Here is a 19,862-nt window from a genome sequence, read left to right as displayed (position 1 = left end):
GCTTTATATACTGCTATATTCTCTGAACAAATATGTGCACAAATATATAAAACCAGTAAGAACAATACAAGATGAAGAGACTGATAGTATTCATACAGTCATCTCAATTCTTCCAAGTAGTGTTGTACTCCATTATAAGGGCCAGTGATGGTATGGTACTGGTAAAATCCGAACAAAAGAACACAAGCTTCACTGAATAATATTTTATTACTTATTTTCTTACAGGTAATTATATTCTTAGTCTCACCAATGATTATACACTATATTGAGGAAACTACCGCCTTTAAAAGCTTTGTAATTTAATATTCATCCAAAGAGAGATAACAGAAACTATGCTATTTCATTTTGCCAATATGGCATACAATATACATTACAGTCAATGCATTTCTACACTATTTACATGTCACAATAAACTATGCATGGTAAACAAACTACTTAATTACAATGGAAGATTGTCAGAAACTAAATAACAATTACATAATTTATATTCCTACATATTTAATATAAAACTGATTTTTGTTTTACCATTTAATAATGCAATCTAAAAATCTCTAACTTATTACAAAAATACAAGAACATATAATGGCAACTACAACTTCTTGTGTTTAAAATAATGTTGTACCATTACGACCACACCCTACAGTGAAAGATATTATAAATTTTCTAGTTGAAAGCAATTACATATATATTGTAACGACAAAAATGCTACTAACAACTTACAACAGTCGGAATGCTAAACATGTGACAATAATTGCCCACTGACTTGACGAATATAGTGTGCTAATTACTATAGAATCTGAAGATGACCAAAACTATCATTTCAGCTGCTCTCATTAACATTCTTTTTTGGAGGACGGAAACTTCGTTTTAGCCGAGTGGGAGTTGACAAGGCAAGGGGTGAGAGGGGCGGGGGCTCACCAAACTGCTCCAGCCAGGCAAGTTTTCTGCCGGTTGGAGTGTCACAGCTCTCTACTACACTGGCTGAATGCAACTTGGAGTTAGCTACAACTGTTGTTGATTTCTCGTTGCTGCTACAGGAGGTGATTGGAACTGATGATACAGTGGGTGTAGTGGCTGAAGTCTGTGCAGATCCTCCAGAGTTTCGTCGTGCAATAAGAGACTTTAACCTTTTCACACATTCATTTCTGTATGTGTCTGAATCCTATTAAACAACAACAATAATAATTAACCCTGTTTATCCAGAAGAAAAAATGTATTGTCTTTAAACGCTATGCCCATTTTTTGAGTCTCATAAAACTGCTGCATGCACACTGCTTTTTTATGTTTTTGTATAACAAATTATTTTTCCTATTTCTACTCCAGGGTATTGTAATATTTCTGGTACCAAAGTTTGCAGAATTAAATCCTCTAACTAAATAGAGAGCAGTAAGGTTTATCAAAGCAATTTAATAGTTTGCTATCATGTGTTTTTTGTGGACATAAATATTTTTAAATGTTAAAAATAAATTTAAAGCCTTAACCCTGGAACTGGCCATCATTTTTCCCAAAATGGCAGGCACTTTTTGGTGATTTTGTAAGGGTTTTGTATTTTAATCACTGCTCATCTATTTTTTAAGATACAAACATTTTAAAAACATCAATGTCTTTAGAAATAAATGAAGTTTCCCAAAAAATATTAAAGATTGAATCATTTAATGTATTTTTATTTTTTTACAGATTAACGTAAAAATATTAGTAAAGAATAAATTTTTCCCAAAATGTATAGCACCCTCTCAGGTAATATGAAAGTTTTTAGAATAATTCTAAAATATACAAAAGTTTGCTTATATACCTCAATTACAAATTACAAAAAAATAATTAGGTAAAAGAAGTTTATTGGTACTTTTGAATAATATATCTATAAAAACTACAAAATCTAAAAAAAGTTTGTATAGCACTATTATGTATACCACTGTGACATTTTGGAATCTATTGGATGAACAAATATTTTTTTCTAAAAGATAAATATATATAGAAGAGAAAAATATGATATTTATAGAAGTTTACATTGTATAAAATATTTTATAAGGCAACAAACTTTTTTTTTTATTTTTACAAAAGTCAAAATTGTGAAATAAATGTTTAACTTTTTTAGCTAACAATTTTCTTTTCAGCCAAATATTATTTATAAAGATAGTACGTTTATTGAAGTTTACAAAAATGTACAACAATGTATTTTTATCTCTATTATTTTTTTTTTGTTAAAAAAATAAAACAAGCGATGGTCAAAGAAATAAAACGCTATACCTTCAGAAAAAGTAAAAAAAAACTTTTTTACTTTTAAATTTAAATCAAAATTTAATTAAAATTAAATTGTCTACAAAATAATAAAACACTGGACCTACGTGAACATAGGCTTATTTTCAGTTTCACAAAAATCCAACCTATTCGCTAAAACTTAACCTAACCTCTACATTTTTCACTTCACTAATTAAAAAAAAAACAATAAACAAACTTTTTTTTATAGACACTAAATAACGAAAAGTCTAAAATATCCAAATAAATAGCAAGCAATACACTAATACCGGCAATGGCGTAATAACAACAAAGAAATCAACATGGCAACCATGCGATGCGTTGTTCTTCTCTACTGGCTGAGTCGGTGATTGCGCAACAGAACAAACATAAAATACTAGTTCATAGTCTTCGTTGTCTATTATACTGTTGCTTAGAGCAATTCTTCTTCTTTGTTTTGATATGATTTCACTATTTCCAGACAACGATAAAGTAACAAAAATAACAAAATTTAATGAAGCTATTTTCGACGCATTAGGCATTTTGGGATTTTACAAAACACGAGCTTTTCAAACGCTTATTTTATAAACATTTATTTTCTTACTGGCTATTGAAAAGATGTTTCTGAAAGCCAAGAATACACTGTTTTCAATGACAACACTTGCGATCGTGTAGAACGTAAACTCACGATAGGGAATTTTGACAAACATACGGTAATTTTAGCATGTTCGGAAATTACGCAAACAAATGGCAATCGGAAATGTGAACATCCAAGTTTAGAATTTTATAATGAAAGATTTAACTTAACTATAGAGCGTTTTGTGATATAATATGAAACCTTGAATCTTTATCTTTAGATTTACGTATGTTTTACTTCAAACAAAGTAAAAATATACTTGCTGTGAGAGATCATATTACGACATAGTTAATGCGTCGAAAATAGCTTAGTGCCATTTTGAAACTGTAGTTAATGCGTCGATAATCGCTTAAAGCCAGTTGCAGGGTTAAAACTACAAGAAATAATAAAAACTTTACTGCGGCAACCCAAATATTTGATTTTTGCATTTAATTAGCTATAACATATTAAAATTACAAACCCTTAGGGGAAGAAATAATAATGTTATAGCAAAATAAAACTGTTATATGCCAATTTTCGGCACCATGTAATTTGATCATTTGGTGGAACTCAACATTTCATATGCTACAGAGAGTTGTAGTTGTCCAAGATGAAGTGAAAAGTACCCATGCTTTGTCTGGGAGACACATTCCTCTCTTAACAAATGAAGAGTGGAGAGAATGTGATGAGTTTTTAAGGTCTTAGCCACTTCTGAAGAGGTTATCCGTAAGCTCAGTGGTGAGGAATACATAACAGGATGTCAGGTGATCATCTTGACGAGCGGACTTATTGATGTTATGCAAAAACTGTTATAATAGCCATTCTAGTAGTGTATCTCAACATCAATGATTGTTACCTACATTAAAAACAATTTGTTTTTATTATTTAAGACTATGTTACCCAACATACCAAAAAATTATACCTATATTTATACTATATTGGATTATTTATTCTGATAGTAAGTTGGCTAAAATAAAACATGTAAGATAACTCATTATAATTTGAATTTTTAGTACACATATATTCTCTTTTACAAAAAATAGATTTATATACTTAAAATGAATTAAGTAAAAAATAAATATTATTAACAGCAACGAGTTATTATTTAAACCATCTCAGCCTAAAACAAAACATATTTTACGATAATAGGTTAAAATATAAAATAAATCTATTGATTTACCTATTTAGTACTTTGTTTATTTAGGCTTACTTTGTTTTAATGGTGCTAGCAACTAATTTACCCACAGACACAACTGTAACCAACTTTTAGAACTGTTCAGTGCAACACAGTATGCTCAGTTCCATTGAAACTATTTGTGGAGCAGTTTTAACACACAACTATTCTTTGACATGATTCCTGCAAGTTTACTCCTGCAGAGAACTGCTTATTCCCCACAGTTACACAGTGCACAAAGCTACAAGAACCTTATGAAAGAGAAGGTGAACACTTCCTCAACAAAATTCTAACATGTGATGAAACCTGTGGTTCACTATTATGATCAACTTAGCTGGTTGCTGTAAATTAAATCACTTCATCTCTATTCATAAGAACGTTAATAGGGAGGGAACTGTAGGAAACACCCGGTATAGAAGGTCCTATATTTTTGTTATTAATTATTGAGTCATATTGCATGTTTACTGTTTATCTAGATCTACTGCCACCTAGGGTTATAAATGTATACTGGTTGCAGATCATAAAGTAGATACACTACATTTCCCAACCCCTTGTAACGTGTAGAGTTGTAAACAAGAAACCCTCTATTTATCGATATCCGAAACTTGAAAAATAATTATTACTCTCAACTATTTGAAAACAGTAAGAAAGATCAGAAACGAACGTGGAAAATTTTGAAAGAAGTGACTGGTCAGAAGGTTATTAATACTAATGTAGATATTAAACTGGAAATTGATGGTGTAATCTTTAGTGATCCATGTGAAGTAGCGAATAAATTCAATGACTATTTTTTATCAGTGGCTGATGGATTAAGCAGGTGTGGTGATAATCAGGACATTCATTTGCTTGACATAAAAAATAAGTTTAGTGAAGTTTCTATAACACAATCCATTTTTATAGATCCTATTATAGAGAATGAACTTGTAAGAACTATTGAGTTATTAAAAAACGGAAAATCCCCTGGTATTGATGGTATTAGTTCCACATTAATTAAGAAAACCTATAAACAGTTTCTGCCTGTTTTATTGTATATTATTAATTTTAGCTTTCAATCGGGCGCGTTTTTTCCGGACAAATTAAAAGAAGGATTAGTGATTCCAATACATAAGAAAAATGAAAGAACAGATTGCAATAACTATAAACCTATATCCTTGTTATCATCTTTTTCAAAAATATATGAAAAATTAATGAAAGTCAGGCTAATAAAATTTCTTGATAAAATCAGATTTTTCAGTAAAAATCAATTTGGATTTAGACAAGGTCTAAATACCGAGATTGCTTTGATAGAATTTATGGATAGGGTATCTAGAGGTATAAATGATGGAAAACGGGTTAGTGGTCTATTTTTAGACATTAAGAAAGCGTTTGACACAGTAAATCATTCAATATTGCTCAAAAAACTTTTCAATTGTGGTATAAGGGGAGTGGTTTATGATTGGTTTCAAAGTTATTTATCCAAAAGAAAGCAGTGTGTTAAAATCAATGGAAATATTAGTCAGTTTGGTGAGATTAAACATGGAGTTCCTCAAGGTTCAGTGTTAGGGGCTACATTGTTCTTAATTTACATAAACGACTTATGTAAAGGGGACTTCCATGGACAAGTAGTTTCCTTTGCTGATGATACAGCTCTGAGCTATGCTGGTGACAATTTAGACGAAATTGCACTAAACATGAATTCTGATTTGGAAGCTTTGCGTTGGTGGTTTACCAATAATAATTTAGTCCTTAGTGTAAGTAAAACCAATTATATAAACTTTAGCCTCAGAGGGAAATTGGTTTTTTCTGATAAAATTGTTTATAAATGCGCTACTTGTCTCTGCAATGGTGGACTATGTAGTGAATATTGTGCAGAGATAAAACAAGAAGACAGTATTAGATATTTAGGTGTGATATTGGATTCTGAATTAAATTGGAAAACACATATTTCATCGATTAAAACAAAGTTAATAAATATTCTTAGGATCTTTTACTTTTTAAGAAGGATGTGTAAAAATGGCCTAATGAGGACACTTTATTTTTCTTTGGTTCACAGTCGAATAAGTTATGGTATAGAGTGCTGGGGTGGAACTTACATAACCAATTTAAAACCACTCATAACAATGCAGAAGTATTTTGTAAGAATAGTAGCTAAAGGAAATAAATATGACTCCTCTTGGCCAATATTTAGATCATTAAAGGTATTACCAATAAGAAATATGTATGTTTATAAAGTTATGAAGGTATTTTTTAACAGAAGTAGGAATAGTCATGATTGTTATAATGCATATAAAGGAAAATTAAGAAATTCTGATAATGTAGCTGTACCTAGACCATCAAAAACCTTTTTCACTAAAACATATAACTTTTTAGCCCCTCTGATATTCAATAGATTGCCTAATGAAATAAAAATTTTAGATACTTAAAGATTGGCTAATCACAGTGCAAGATATAAATGAATTGCTATTTGAAATCCAAAGTTGAAAAATTACTTCTACAATTACTGTGATTTTTATAAATTATTCTATACTATTTGTATGTAAGGGTGTGTGTGTGCATGTATTTTTGTGAATATGCAAGTGTAATGTGAATGTATGTGTGTATTGAGAATATGTATGTGTACATGTTCATAGTTGTATTAGTGAATATAAGTATACATATTGATGATATTCTATTGTGAGATTTGTGAAGAAATTCTTGTGCTTGAGTATAGGTCGGATTTTTTATTTATTAATGTTAATATTCTATATATTTACGTTTAGTTAAAGCGGTTAATTTTGTTAACTCAGGATACAACTTTTTTTGCTAGGTCTCTCATATTATATTGTTCAATGAGGCCTACTTATTGAATTGTTTATATAATTCATAATAATGTCTTTTATAAGAATTCAAATTTCATATACTATTTTAATTCTTAGGGAGTTGGGTCAATGATACTGGAATATAGAGCCCTGTATTACTTGACGGCAATTTCTTATCCAATAAGTACACGTTATTTCCTCCAATCAGGCTTTGCCTTGGAGGTTTCATTTTCCAAAAGCAACCAACAAAAATAATGTTCATTGTATTTTCCTTTTAATTAACTGGTAAGTGTAAAATTAATTGGTCAGCCTGAGCAAATCATTTTTGTTTTGTATATGCTATTTTATGTTTTTTATATATGCTATCTAATGTTTACCTTATTTTGAATTATTGTATTACTGTTGGATTAATTGTAATTATTTGTTGTTATTTGGAAATAAATTTATTATTATTATTATTATTATTTAAAAATCCAACTATAGTTAAAAATGAATTAACTATAGGAATGATCTAAAACATCCAACAAGAGTTTTTTAACATCCTGTATTTGTATATCCCTTCTTATAATGAATTAAATTACTCAAAGTATAATTATTTAACCCTTTTAACCCCGACGTCCGTACTATACGGACGTCGTAAAAATGGCGTCAACTCCCGACGTCCGTATAGTGCGGACGTGCACTTTTTATTACTTTACTGGCCACCTATTTCACCAAATGCTTTGAAATTTCACAGACTTGTGCACAAAGATATTTTGCATCGAAATATATTAGTTTGTAATGGTTTGACTTCGTATTTTGTCAGTCTGTGACTGAGCAATTGCAGTTTGTCTCGACTGACTGCTCACGCTTGTTGCAGACAGCTGTATATCACGTAGTTGTGAATATTCCGTTTTCTTCACAGTTTTAGGTTAAAGCAGTGTAAAGTACGGCAGTTAAAGTTTAGTTTATTATTTGTTTGATTTCAAAATGAGTAAAAGACATCGTTCAAAGTCTCCCGTAAGTGAAAATACACTAATTAGTAACCTAGTTGCAAATGGTGTGGATGTGATTAGTGACCCCAATTGTTTTGGTGACCACATGTGCTAAAACATTTTGTAGTGATGTAAATATTGTTTTAAAATTTTTTTTAAAATTTAGATTAGAAACATTTTTAGTTATTTTGTCAGAAATAACTTTGGTTTTATGTTTATTTTAAGTACTGTGAATTTCAAAGGTCTTGTTACATTGCCTTGCCCAGAAATGGCAAAAAGAAAAATGTACACGGCTTTACAAAAATTGATGTTACTCCACTTGTAAATAAGGTAGGCCTATAATTTTTGTTTCCTTTTATTAAGGATTAAATATATCATAAAGTAAATGGGTATTTTTGTGTCAAATATTTTTTTATCTATATGGTTTCCATGATCAAACTTGAAATGTTTTCATTTTTATTTATTTTTTATATATGTATATGTATGTAAAAAAATTTTCTTTCAAAATAATAATTTTATTTGTATATTTCTGTAAGCTACATGTATAAAGAAGTAAAACAAAAAAAGAATTACCTAAATATCTTAATAAATAACTGAGTTATGAATTTTTTACAAAACCCTTACATTTTGTCTGAAAATGGCTTGGGATTTCTGGCACATCACTTGATTGAATGGCCGGGGTTAAAAAGTTATTTGCTAAGTTTCATAACTATGCCTCCTATGTAATTCAGTCTACTCATTTCTTTCTTCATTATGACCATTTGAACGCTAAAATGTTGTATCAACTTTCAAAACATTCCATAACTTACCACATTTTTCCTGTTTGCCAGAATTTATATGAATATCAGCTGATTTAACCCTTATAACGTCAGTATATCTTTTCACGACTTCCAGCAAACGGCACAATATTAAAAAAAAAAAAAATGTTAAATGTGTAAAGTTCATTTTTATTTTTACTTTCTATAATTATGGTAAGTATAAAAAAGTAAAAATTTTAAAATTATCTTGTACGTACATATATTTATGGGACATTAAATTGTAGATATAAATAAAGTCAAAATAAAAGGTACACAAAATTTTATTAGCTAAACTATAAACATTACCAGACAATTATATAAATATAATTAAAATAAATTATATTTATAATAAATTATATATAATAAAATTAAAAATAAATAAAAACCATATAAACAGAAACCACGACGAAGGAAACCGACTCAGCGATGGTTAGACACACACTACCTGAAGCCAAACTGCAAACAAAAGCGCGCGCTTCAGGTAGCAAAATGCACGGCGTCTGTGCCGTGTGGCGGGGAGAGTGTCTAGACACACGTCTATTGTTTCAAACAATGTAACGTGACAGCTATATTTTGACACTTGACATAGGTCAATAACCCACACACATGGTTGACGCATACCGTTAGTGACATTGATCAGATTTAAAAGGAACTTAAATTTGCTATAGACGCAGTTTTGTGTCGATGTGCCGTACCGCGTCTTTGCCGTTTGGAGATAGTTTGTCTATGCGCCATACGGCGTCTGTGACATTATAAGGGTTAAGTTCTGTACATTCAGAAATCTGATCAATAGCACTTGGTGAGAGATTTAATAGAGTTGTCTCTCAAACTCTACAGATACAAAATATACGCAACATGTTGCTGATATAATGACACCTGTACAAAGCCATGTAGTCTTGTTGAACTGTTGATGGACTAGAAAAAAATAATACTTTTCATACAAGGCTCATACTAAACTTAGTGTTAAGATCTGCACTAACCAGAGAGCTCAGTCTTTCTTTGAGTTGTTGAAGAGCCTCATGTAGGTGTTTTTGCCGGGGATTTTGGCTGAATGAGGACATCTCTGTGGCAAACACTGTTGGCAAGCTCCAGGACACCAGGTTACAACTCCAATGGAGGTTACTTGCGCAGATTACTGATCCTGGAGTCAGTGTATTGGCAAACCCTGTGTCCTGACAAAATATCATTTATTGTATTCAAGAAGATTACAATCGTTCACAGAACTTAAAAAGTAATGAACCTGTATTAAATTCACTACCTTAATATTTTACCTAAAACAAAATTTTAGAAACCCTCCTATTTGTAAAAATATTCATTGCAGATTAGTTCAGTACAAAATAAAATAAAAATAAAGAGAATATATTGGAAGAAAAATATGTATATGTTGGGATGCCTATGGAGAGAAAACGATAACAAGTAGTTCTTGATGTATATTCATATTATATTGTAAGCCAAAGAGAGTTGTCTTCTGTTATCTAAGTTTTATTTTAACGTTACAGAACCTTTCTGTGATAGTTATTTAAGCCTCTACAGTCCTAGTGGCAATGATTAATTTTGGTGAAAATGTAAGTTTTTTTATACAGTGATGATTTTTTTAGTTTAACCCTCAAAGTGGCAAGCGCCGTCTGAGACGTATGATTCACGCCGCCGCGAAGTGGCAAGCGCCGTCACAGCCGTCGCTTCACATTTAAGGCCGTTGCTCCGCAACCGTCCATTATTTTTAGGCCTAGTTTGAACTATCGTATTCTCCATGAAATTTCCTATACATATCATATAGTATAGCGTGTATTCATGTTACTAATGTTTGCTGGCTTAAATGATTCCGACGGTTTTCATATGACCTGGCGGCAGACGAGAGAACAGCTGTCTACTCGTCTCGTCACTGTTTTGTTTGGTGACTTTGCGTACTGTTATTGTCAGTATATTATTGTTTATCGCGCTGTTCGTGTTACCGGTAAATGTTTAGGTTATTCGTTCGTCATGGAAAATGTTGGGGTACTTTGGGGTTATGTTATACCGACTACACCAGTATGAGGAACACAAACAAATAAATTTATAGAAAAAAAAACATTATAGAACGAAAAAGCAACTCTTCAATTACAAACTTACAATGATTATTAATTGTTAATGGGTTTCCTGTGATGCCCAGAAAGCAGAAATATCAAGGATGAGTGAGTCTAGTGGATTTCCGCCTTCAGCAGCAACTGCCGACCGCAACGCATATTTTAGATGTAGGCAACTAGTCATGATCTTGTAAAAAACGAATGGGTAAATCCCAAATTCTCATAGTGTCATCCATCACCAATCTATTACACACACAGTAAAACACGGAAGTACAACAAAGCGACAGACACTTCGGCACGAAAAGTACAAGAATGCGGCACACAAGCTGAACGGGCGGCGAGAATCTGTAGTCACGTTATCTACTAGATCGCTCGACATTGACCTCTATCTAAGGATGGGGAGGGGTTTGCGATAAGACAATTCCTGTTTTATATTTACGAAATATACTGTGCTATGACAAACTAAGCCACTATTATACTATTATAGGCCCTACACTACTGGGAGGAAAAGACAAGCCCCTTCTAGTGACTCGGGAGTAAAAAAACCAGTTTATACATAGATTTAGTTTTTCCCATCTAACTTTTTTGTTCTTGTAAATAGAAAAAAATGTATAAGAAGTAATTTATTTAGAATAAAATTGTGTATATTCTGTGAATTTGACATTATTTTGTAGCTCCAGTAGTTTTAAAGTGACGGACAGTAGAACTTAAAAATTATTTTTTCTAAAAAATTTTTTTTACATATATACAATGATATTAATCTGAAAATAATGGTAAGGCACCAAATATTATATTTATTCTTATTCTATAGTTCATAAGGAAAACAAAAATATATAGTGTTGCTAGGTTATCACTTAGATAATATTTTCTAAAAAAAAGATCACGGCAATTTACCCAAAAACGGCCTGCCACTGAGACCACAAATGACCGCCACTTATAGGGTTAAGGTAAAGCAATTAAATTTCAAATATTGTTTAAAATAAATGTTCATCTACATAGTTATGAAAGTTATTAAACATTTTATTTAGACATACTATGTATATAAAAAGATTTGCCAAAAATTACTCAAAATAAATAAAAAAGACCCTTTTTTAAGTAAAACATATTTAAGTATGTATTTATTTTTATTTTAATATTTTATGTTCTTTACAAAGAGAAATATAATTAACCACATTCTAAAAATTCTAACTTAAAGCAATAAAATGTAAATACACACCACTATGTAATTGTTCAATTATTCCATGCAAAAATCAGTCACTATTTTATTCTATGACAAGATTCATAAATCACGACACTGAAATTTAAATGTCAGGGCTTACAATAGCAGGCTCAGTTCTGTCAGCCACTGCTGCTTGGTGGTTAAAATATTAATGTAGGATATTACAGCTCGAGAAGTACTGATATATAACACATTCTTTCCCAGAGATTATAAATGTTACTATAATTATAATAATTGTTGTCAATAAAGATTACACTTAAAATTAACTTAAAATGTTCAACTAATTCCAACTAGTATTTTTAATTTTATAAGTGTGCACATACAAGGTCTTTAAAAAAAGTATCTAACCTCCCTTTGCTGGCTGATTATTACACCAAATTATCTGATTCTTCTGAGATTGTCATCAGGAATTCCCTGCACTGCACCAAAATAATGATAGAGATTACAGTATCTATAAAGCAGAATGGCTGAATCTATAACAAAACCTCATGCCAACTCTTTGCTCAAGACCAGTCATAGTCTCAATGCAATAGAAGCATATTTAATAACATAAATATATTAGCAATTTGCCTCACTGACTGAGCAGAGCGCAGCAAATTTTTGGTGATGATCTCAGAAGGGCATCCGTTACATCCTCATATCCCGTCTGAGATGATAATAATCCGGTTCTATAATAATCAGTATGCAAGTAGAGGTCAGATACTTTTCTAACAGGCCTTGTATCCTCCTGTGTCGATAACAGATTGATTTGTATTTTTTGTGTGTGAAATAATTTTCCTGTTACGATACTAGACTTTGGTTTGTTCAATTTAAATTATAACCTCAACAGTAAATCTTAAAAGTAATTAGCAATACATTAATCATGATAATGTCTCTCATTCCCGCAACTGTTATACTTACTTTAATGTCCATGCAGAACGAGATGCCCAGAAAGTTATAATTGGCATCAGAAATGTATATAAGCCTTGAGTCTTCAGCAACATCACTCCTCGGGAGTACCAACCCTACCACATCCACCTCAGAGAACTGGGGCATGTATCCTGCATCATTAAGAGCTGACAAGGGTGTTACCTGACGTGGGAGCACTGAGTGTCGATGCAGTGAGTACCTGGTCTGCCGGCTACTGGTGAGCTGGAGATCTCCATATCTGTGTTAGAAACAAAATTACATGAACTGTGTAATAAATTAGCCTTGCACTTAGGTTGTGACTAATATTTCTCTCAAGCTAAAATATGAGCATCTCAATTTAATAATGTTAGCAAACAGGCAATAATCCAGGTGATTCTCGCATTACAAAATTAGAACACTAGTTTAAAGACTGGTATCTGTCCTCTTCTTCACGTATCAATTAACATATAAGATTAAACATGCACAAAAATGATGTAACAACATTGAGCCTATACAAAAATGATAAATCAAATCAAAACATAGACATGAACTCGTCCAAGTCAAATTTGACAACAAAAACTACTTCTGCATACAAAATCAGGCATAAACTTAAAAGTTCAAAACAGTCACGAGAAGCACAAACCGTACACAATACAGGTGCACTTCACAACACATGCAGCACAATCCAAGCAAACTGCACAATACAAGTGTACTGCACAAGACATGCAGAACAATACAGGCGCACTACACGACACACCACCGAGAAGTCACCAACCACTCCAGGCATATACTTCATTTTTAGATGTATTTCTGTTGTCAAGTTAACTTTGTTGATTTTTCTATCCTTTTTTGTGCATGCCTACACTTAACTTTTTTAAAACTGAAAATAAGGACGGATTCCAGTCCTTGAAATATAAAGTGTTCTATTTATTGTAATATATAGCAGCAAATTCTGTTATACTGACAAATTATTCATCGCCAATTTTAAAATTTATTTTTCCAGTCAATGTTAACAAGGACACAATGTGTTATGGACAGCATAATAGCGTGTTCCTCCAGAGGAAACTGTAGCTGACCGGGGAGTCAGCTCTAGGACTATGGAGGTTAACACATTCAGTGTGGGTGGATCGTTGGCGAGCCAAAGGACCCTAGCACGCCATATTGCGGGATCCCTGGCGTGACGCGTTTCCTAGGAATGCAAGACTGCTCAGTTTTTTTCAGTATCCAGTGACCGTTATAGGCGAAAATTTCGCAGTCAGTGTGTTAAAGGTGATTCTAAACCACCATTACGTACATAGGCTGCATGCACTGTGGTCACCCACCTAAGAGCACATACATGTGGTTATATTAGCAATACCTGCAGTTATCTCCAGGTAAGTGTACCCAGCAGGGATCACTTCTGGCTGGTTTATACCTTCCAGTTGAACCCACCACTGGGCACAGCAAAAACCGATATGTCACTTCAATCTGGGCAACCTTATGGATGTCCAGGAGTGGCACATCACTAACAGCAAATGTCGAGATTCTGGGATTCATGGGCAATTTGATAGGTCTAGTCTACTTTGGTAGATGACTGTTGGAGTTGGTGGGGTTTGTTCCCTAACCACAGAGGTTCTTGTTAACCTCAACAAGGGTGTGCCACCCCCTGCCTACTTTGACTGGAGAGGCTGGTTCAGAGCTGGCCTCCCCTTCTTCCAGGGAGACATGACTTTGAGATGTAGTGCCCTAATTCTTCCTCATGGATCTCAATTGGAGGCGGCAACTACTCCCTAACCTTACCCATCCTGAATATCCTGTCACTCTGGAAACAGCGCAAAGGTTCTTACAGGACTAAGTGCAATTTATAAGCTTCTTGTCCTAAGAGAACGAAAAAAAAATCTCCAGGCAAGTAGAGTTACAAGGAAAGAGTCTGTTTATTTTCATTTCCATTTTACTTTAATGTGACACCTAATTTGAAACCAATGGTCAACAATAAAAAAACAATTTGTCATGAAATGTAAGATTAGAAATGGAGATTTCAAAAGCTACAATGTAATGTTAGCGTTCAGTAACTCCTAGATCTGCCTGTAGTATATTACCTTGAGTATCCGGATGCTGTCAGACTATGGAAAGTCAGTATGTTGCCCTCGGTCAGGAGGCTCAAAACATCATCAGAAGGGTTCCATACAGTCAAAATTGCTGAACGATTCAACTGTTTCTCTTCATCTGCCAAACGAACCTGTTCAACATGATTGAGAATGTTTTGAAATTTTTTATACTCTAACAATTTAGGATCACACGATTTCAACATTTCAATAAATTTTTCCAAAATTTCTCTACGATCAAGAGTGGACTTTTCAAACTTATAGTACTAACTAAAACAAAAAACTTCAATACATTTTCTCCATTTCTTAAGGTTACCTTCAGCATCCGTGTGACTACTCTGGGAGCTATCTTCTCGTCTAGTCTCTTGATCAGTTTATCCTGTAATTGTAGCTGCAGCCGGCTCGCCTCCTCTTGCCTATGCTCTTGTATCACACTCAACTGATCCTTGGTCAGTACCTCCTGTCATGATGACAACATCAAATATTTATCATTCAATTTCAAAATAACTGATCAAAATCAAGATAGAATCCAAAAATTATGAAATTTCAAATTGTATTTTTATCATTTACAATAAGTTTTACTACATGACAACACTCAATATAACATCCACACAATTTCATTGAAACAATAAGATTAGAATCCTACTATTAATTGGAAAGTTTGGAAAAATCTCCTTCGATCAAGCAATAACTACTGAATCATTCAGTTGAATTTGTTATTAATCCTTAAAATGCGGCATACAGATCCATCCATACCATTAGAATCAGGGTAACACACGGCACATGGAAATACAATATTGTCAAGGTTTTTTTTAACAACATTAACCCAAGAACTGGCAACTAAATTACCTGTATTAGCAAGCCACTTTTTCCAGGTTTTGCAAGGGTATTTTATAAAAGTTATAAGAAATAGTAACAGTTATTTGATTACGCATTGTCATATATAATTTTTTTCATTATAATCTGTAATGTTTACTATGTATACTTTTAAAAATAAAATTCTGTTTTTTTTTTTAATTTGAAACTATTTATATATATTTTTTAGTGAGTGGGACCATACTTACTGAAGTCTTATATTTATACTAAATAAAAATTCCAAAATATAAAAATGATTTATACATTTCTCTAGTTTCAGAAAATATATGGTTTGATGAACTTATGTAATACATTTTTATTTTTATATTGATAAAACTTGTATATCGCAACAGAGCATTTTTTATGAAAATTGACATACTCTGGTAACATACTATATTACAAGAATAATAGTTATTCTGAACATGAAACAGTATTACATCACATCAAGAGTTAGCATTAACATATAATTTATCAGTAACAAGTACAAGTACAAAATTATGTAGCATAAATCATCATATTTATGAATCCGGAAAGCATAAATTTTCTTACATGTCAAACTTAGAGTTATCTTCAAAGTTGGAAGCAATGTCCAAATTTTCTTCTCCTTTGAAAAAATAAAATTTTTATTTAACCATGTATTGTGAACACATAACCTTAATGTAGTATAAAAATGTACAATTTTAAACATAGTTTCAGTTGGGCACTGAGATCACTATGCCTAATCAGATTCACCACCACTGTCATGGTCTACTGGTTCACTTTCTAATAACTGTCTTATATCACTAGATTGATCTAAATAAATAGTTCATATCCATTTCAAGTGCATATAATGTTGGCAAAGTTCAACATATAAAATAAGTAAACTTGCTAAAATACAAACTTGACACTCCTAACCTAGGCCTACATAGATTACAAAACTTGGGTTATTTTGAAACAAAACACTAATTATTTGTTTCACCACATCACTCCCATGAAAGAGAAATACTTTTAGAAACATGTTTATATCACTTGACTAGGTAATAACTTAAAATAATATTAACATACTTGCAACAAGAAACCTAAATAAACAAACCAACCAATACATGAACAACAGCAAAGAAATGACAAGAATGAATATTAATTACGATATTCTTATTTTCTCCGACTTGTATTAAAGATCGAAAAGTATCGAACTTCAAACTAATCAATACATTTATTTATCCGCTATTGAATGCTATTACTTTTGTCAAAAAGCATTATGGTTACTTTATAAAATGGCAGCAATGGTCACCAGTTGGTAACTTTAACTTTTGACTGCTTATATTTTTATTTATTTTTATTATTTGTATTATTTATTTATTTTTTTATTATATTGTTGAGAGTGATAGACCGTCACTGCAGCGATCACCAGTACCTGGGTTAAACAGCAAAAGACACAACAAAATTCAACTTTGGCAAAAACAGATTTTTTAAAATCTCTATATACAAACTAATTGTATCCAGGTTAAATTTTATTCAGTGCTTTAAAAAGTTGACTTAATTTAACACGTTCGCTACCGTAGCGTCACGTATGTGTGACGCATGGGTGTTTCTAGTGGACCAAATACGAAACGTGTAGTTTCACTACAGGCCAGTGCAAAAGTAAACTACCATAACCTCAGACTGAAAACTCTTTTTTTGTTAAAACTCATTTATATTTCAAATTTATGTCAATTTAAAAAATGCTTAATTTACTATATTAACCATTTTTGTAGTTCTAAGGTTCTTTTTTTACGTCACGCATGCGTGACGTCGGGCCACAGCGTTGTGATAATCTGCTGCAGACCGACCGTCACATATGTGTGACTGTCAAGAAAAATGTGTATTTAGAAAATCTATTACACATCTATATTGCCATCTTTATTTTATTTTTGTTGTTGTTTGAATAAAAACGAATATTGTACAAAAAAACTTGTGTTTATTTTACAAACTACATATATAGGCTAAACGAGATGAATAAAAAAGAACAAGTTTTTTAGTTCTTGATTACTCCTTATGCAATCTCCAAAACATGGGGCTGCGCAAAGTCCAATTTTGTTGTCACTGTTATCTGTGCAAACTTCACAATAGTAAATCGTTGCCTTCCTCTTCTTCTGAGTCTTGAAGCACTGACGACATCTTACTCTTCGGTCCCCCTTCACGAGTCTGTGCTGTTCATTAGGCCTAGGTCGAACAGGGCGTTGTGGTGTTGGCTGTACTTGAAGGAAGTGTGCTATGATTGTGTTTCTTAAATCCAAATAGGTTATCTTACTTCCCCGGTTTTTGCATAGAATGTACTTGCTATTCCAGAGAGATGCATCAAGGAGGTGGAAAAATATTTTGACATACCAACGAAGTGACTTCCTTGGAGTACTATAATATGAAATCATTTGATCACAGCGATCAATGCCACTCATGTTCTTGTTATATGCAAGTACCATTGAGGGTTTGGTTATGGTTTCACCTCTTTTGTTAATTACTTCTTCTGTTCCGGTCCATGGGTTGTGGAAATTGTCAAAACATTGCGTTTGTCCTTCCATTTCATAACGGTTTACACTTTCTTTTTGGCGACTTATACATTCGCCCTTCTTCAGTTTTTGCCGTGATGACCTGCTGCGGATTTCCTGCTCGATTTTGTTTGTAAAGTACCACAAACATTGGTTTTTGCACTGCACCAAGTGCTCTGCAAGGTCCACGCTGTTGTAAAAGTTGTCTAGGAACAATGCATGTCCCTTACCTATGTAATCCTGCATCAAGCGTAGTAACAACTTCAAAGGAATGTCCTTTTACGGGATCTGATATCGTACCTTTGCCTGTGTATACGAGAATATTTAAAATATATCCATCTGGAGTGCAAAGCTCATAAAGCTTAATGCCATATTTGTGGCGCTTGTTTTTGATATATTGTCTAAAAGACAATCTTCCCCGCCACAATACCTATGGCCTCATCAAGTGACAGATTCTTCCCAGGACTGTAGTCTCTGTGAAATTCGTCAAAAGATGCTGCAGTACATTTTTTATTTTATGCAGTTTGTCATCTGCAGAATCAACATTAGGGTTATAAAAAACATAAACATCTAAGTATCGCCTCAAACCTATTTCTGGACATGGTTTTACTAAAGATGGGGTGGTCATAAAGCTCACAAGTTGACCAGCAGTGCTTCATGGAAGGGAAGTGCAAGTTTCCCATCAGTATGGAGAGGCCTAAAAATTTCTTAAGAATTCCTCTAAATTTACAGGCTTCCACCATCGCATGTTTGAATGCTTGGTAGTAGGAGTTCCCTGCTGAACAAATAAGGCACGAGTATTTATCCAAGCTACAATTTTCTTTAACAGATCTTCATCAAATATATTTAAAAATATTTCAACAGGATCTGTCGATTGAATGTGTATCTGTTCTTGCCCAGTAAAAATGTGTGGACCTGAGGTTCATTCTTTGTGTCAGTCCAAACACCTTGTTTACTCTGATAATCATCATGGATGTTTGAAACAACAAACAACACGTTTGGATCATTGGAAAAATGTTTTCAAGATTCATTACATCATCATGTACTTCTTCGAATTGAACCTCTATGTCATCTGCTAAAGGGCTATATTGGGTTTAGGCCCAAGTCAACGTACATATTTATTGGTTCAAAATGCTCACCCTCATCACTAGATGAACTTGGAATGTCTGAGTCAGGAACATACTCAGAGGCACCGTCAGAACTAAATAATTCATCACTGTCATCTTCGTCCATCTCACGATCGATTTCGCTCACAGACATAAAAAGTCTCTTCCTTTCACCCATCGCACGATAAAACAAAAAGCAGTTCAGTTTTTAAACTACAAAAGCACATATAAATCTTCCACTGTTATAGGTTAGACAACACACGAGGATTGGAAATATTACACAGAAAACCAGGTTTGCCAATACGATTCCCGCATAACAAAAATAAAAATCCCACGCTCAGACCATGCGACCAGTATATGTGACGGACATTCCCACTGACCGACATGCAATAATATAGTTGGAAAAGTAGACCGACTGGCAACCAAAAAACATTAGTAATACAATCCGTGTGTCACAAATACGTGACGTCGGGCTATAGTTTGTGCCCCGAGAGTCACACATGTGTGACGTTGGTCTATGGTATGAATCGGTGCGGTCACAAAATACGTGACGTCGGTCTATGGTATGAA

At 32.9% G+C, this 19,862-nt stretch overlaps 1 protein-coding gene across 1 annotated transcript in view; it reads right to left on the bottom strand.

Moving 5' to 3' along the window:
* Positions 1-188: 188 nt before the first annotated feature.
* Positions 189-19,862, bottom strand: part of LOC124361514 (breast cancer type 2 susceptibility protein homolog) — a 61,293-nt gene continuing 41,619 nt past the window's right edge. The window contains 5 exon segments of the mRNA XM_046815571.1: positions 189-1,162; positions 9,554-9,745; positions 12,756-13,002; positions 14,822-14,961; positions 15,144-15,287. Of these exon segments, the coding sequence (XP_046671527.1) occupies positions 821-1,162; positions 9,554-9,745; positions 12,756-13,002; positions 14,822-14,961; positions 15,144-15,287 (1,065 nt within the window). The 3' untranslated portion in view covers positions 189-820.

This window comes from Homalodisca vitripennis, chromosome 1 (genome assembly GCF_021130785.1).
Source record: "Homalodisca vitripennis isolate AUS2020 chromosome 1, UT_GWSS_2.1, whole genome shotgun sequence".
In the NCBI taxonomy this organism is placed as follows: Eukaryota; Metazoa; Arthropoda; class Insecta; order Hemiptera; family Cicadellidae; genus Homalodisca; species Homalodisca vitripennis.
The sequence above is the reverse complement of the archived record's forward strand: the minus strand, read 5'-3'. Positions and strand labels throughout refer to the sequence as shown.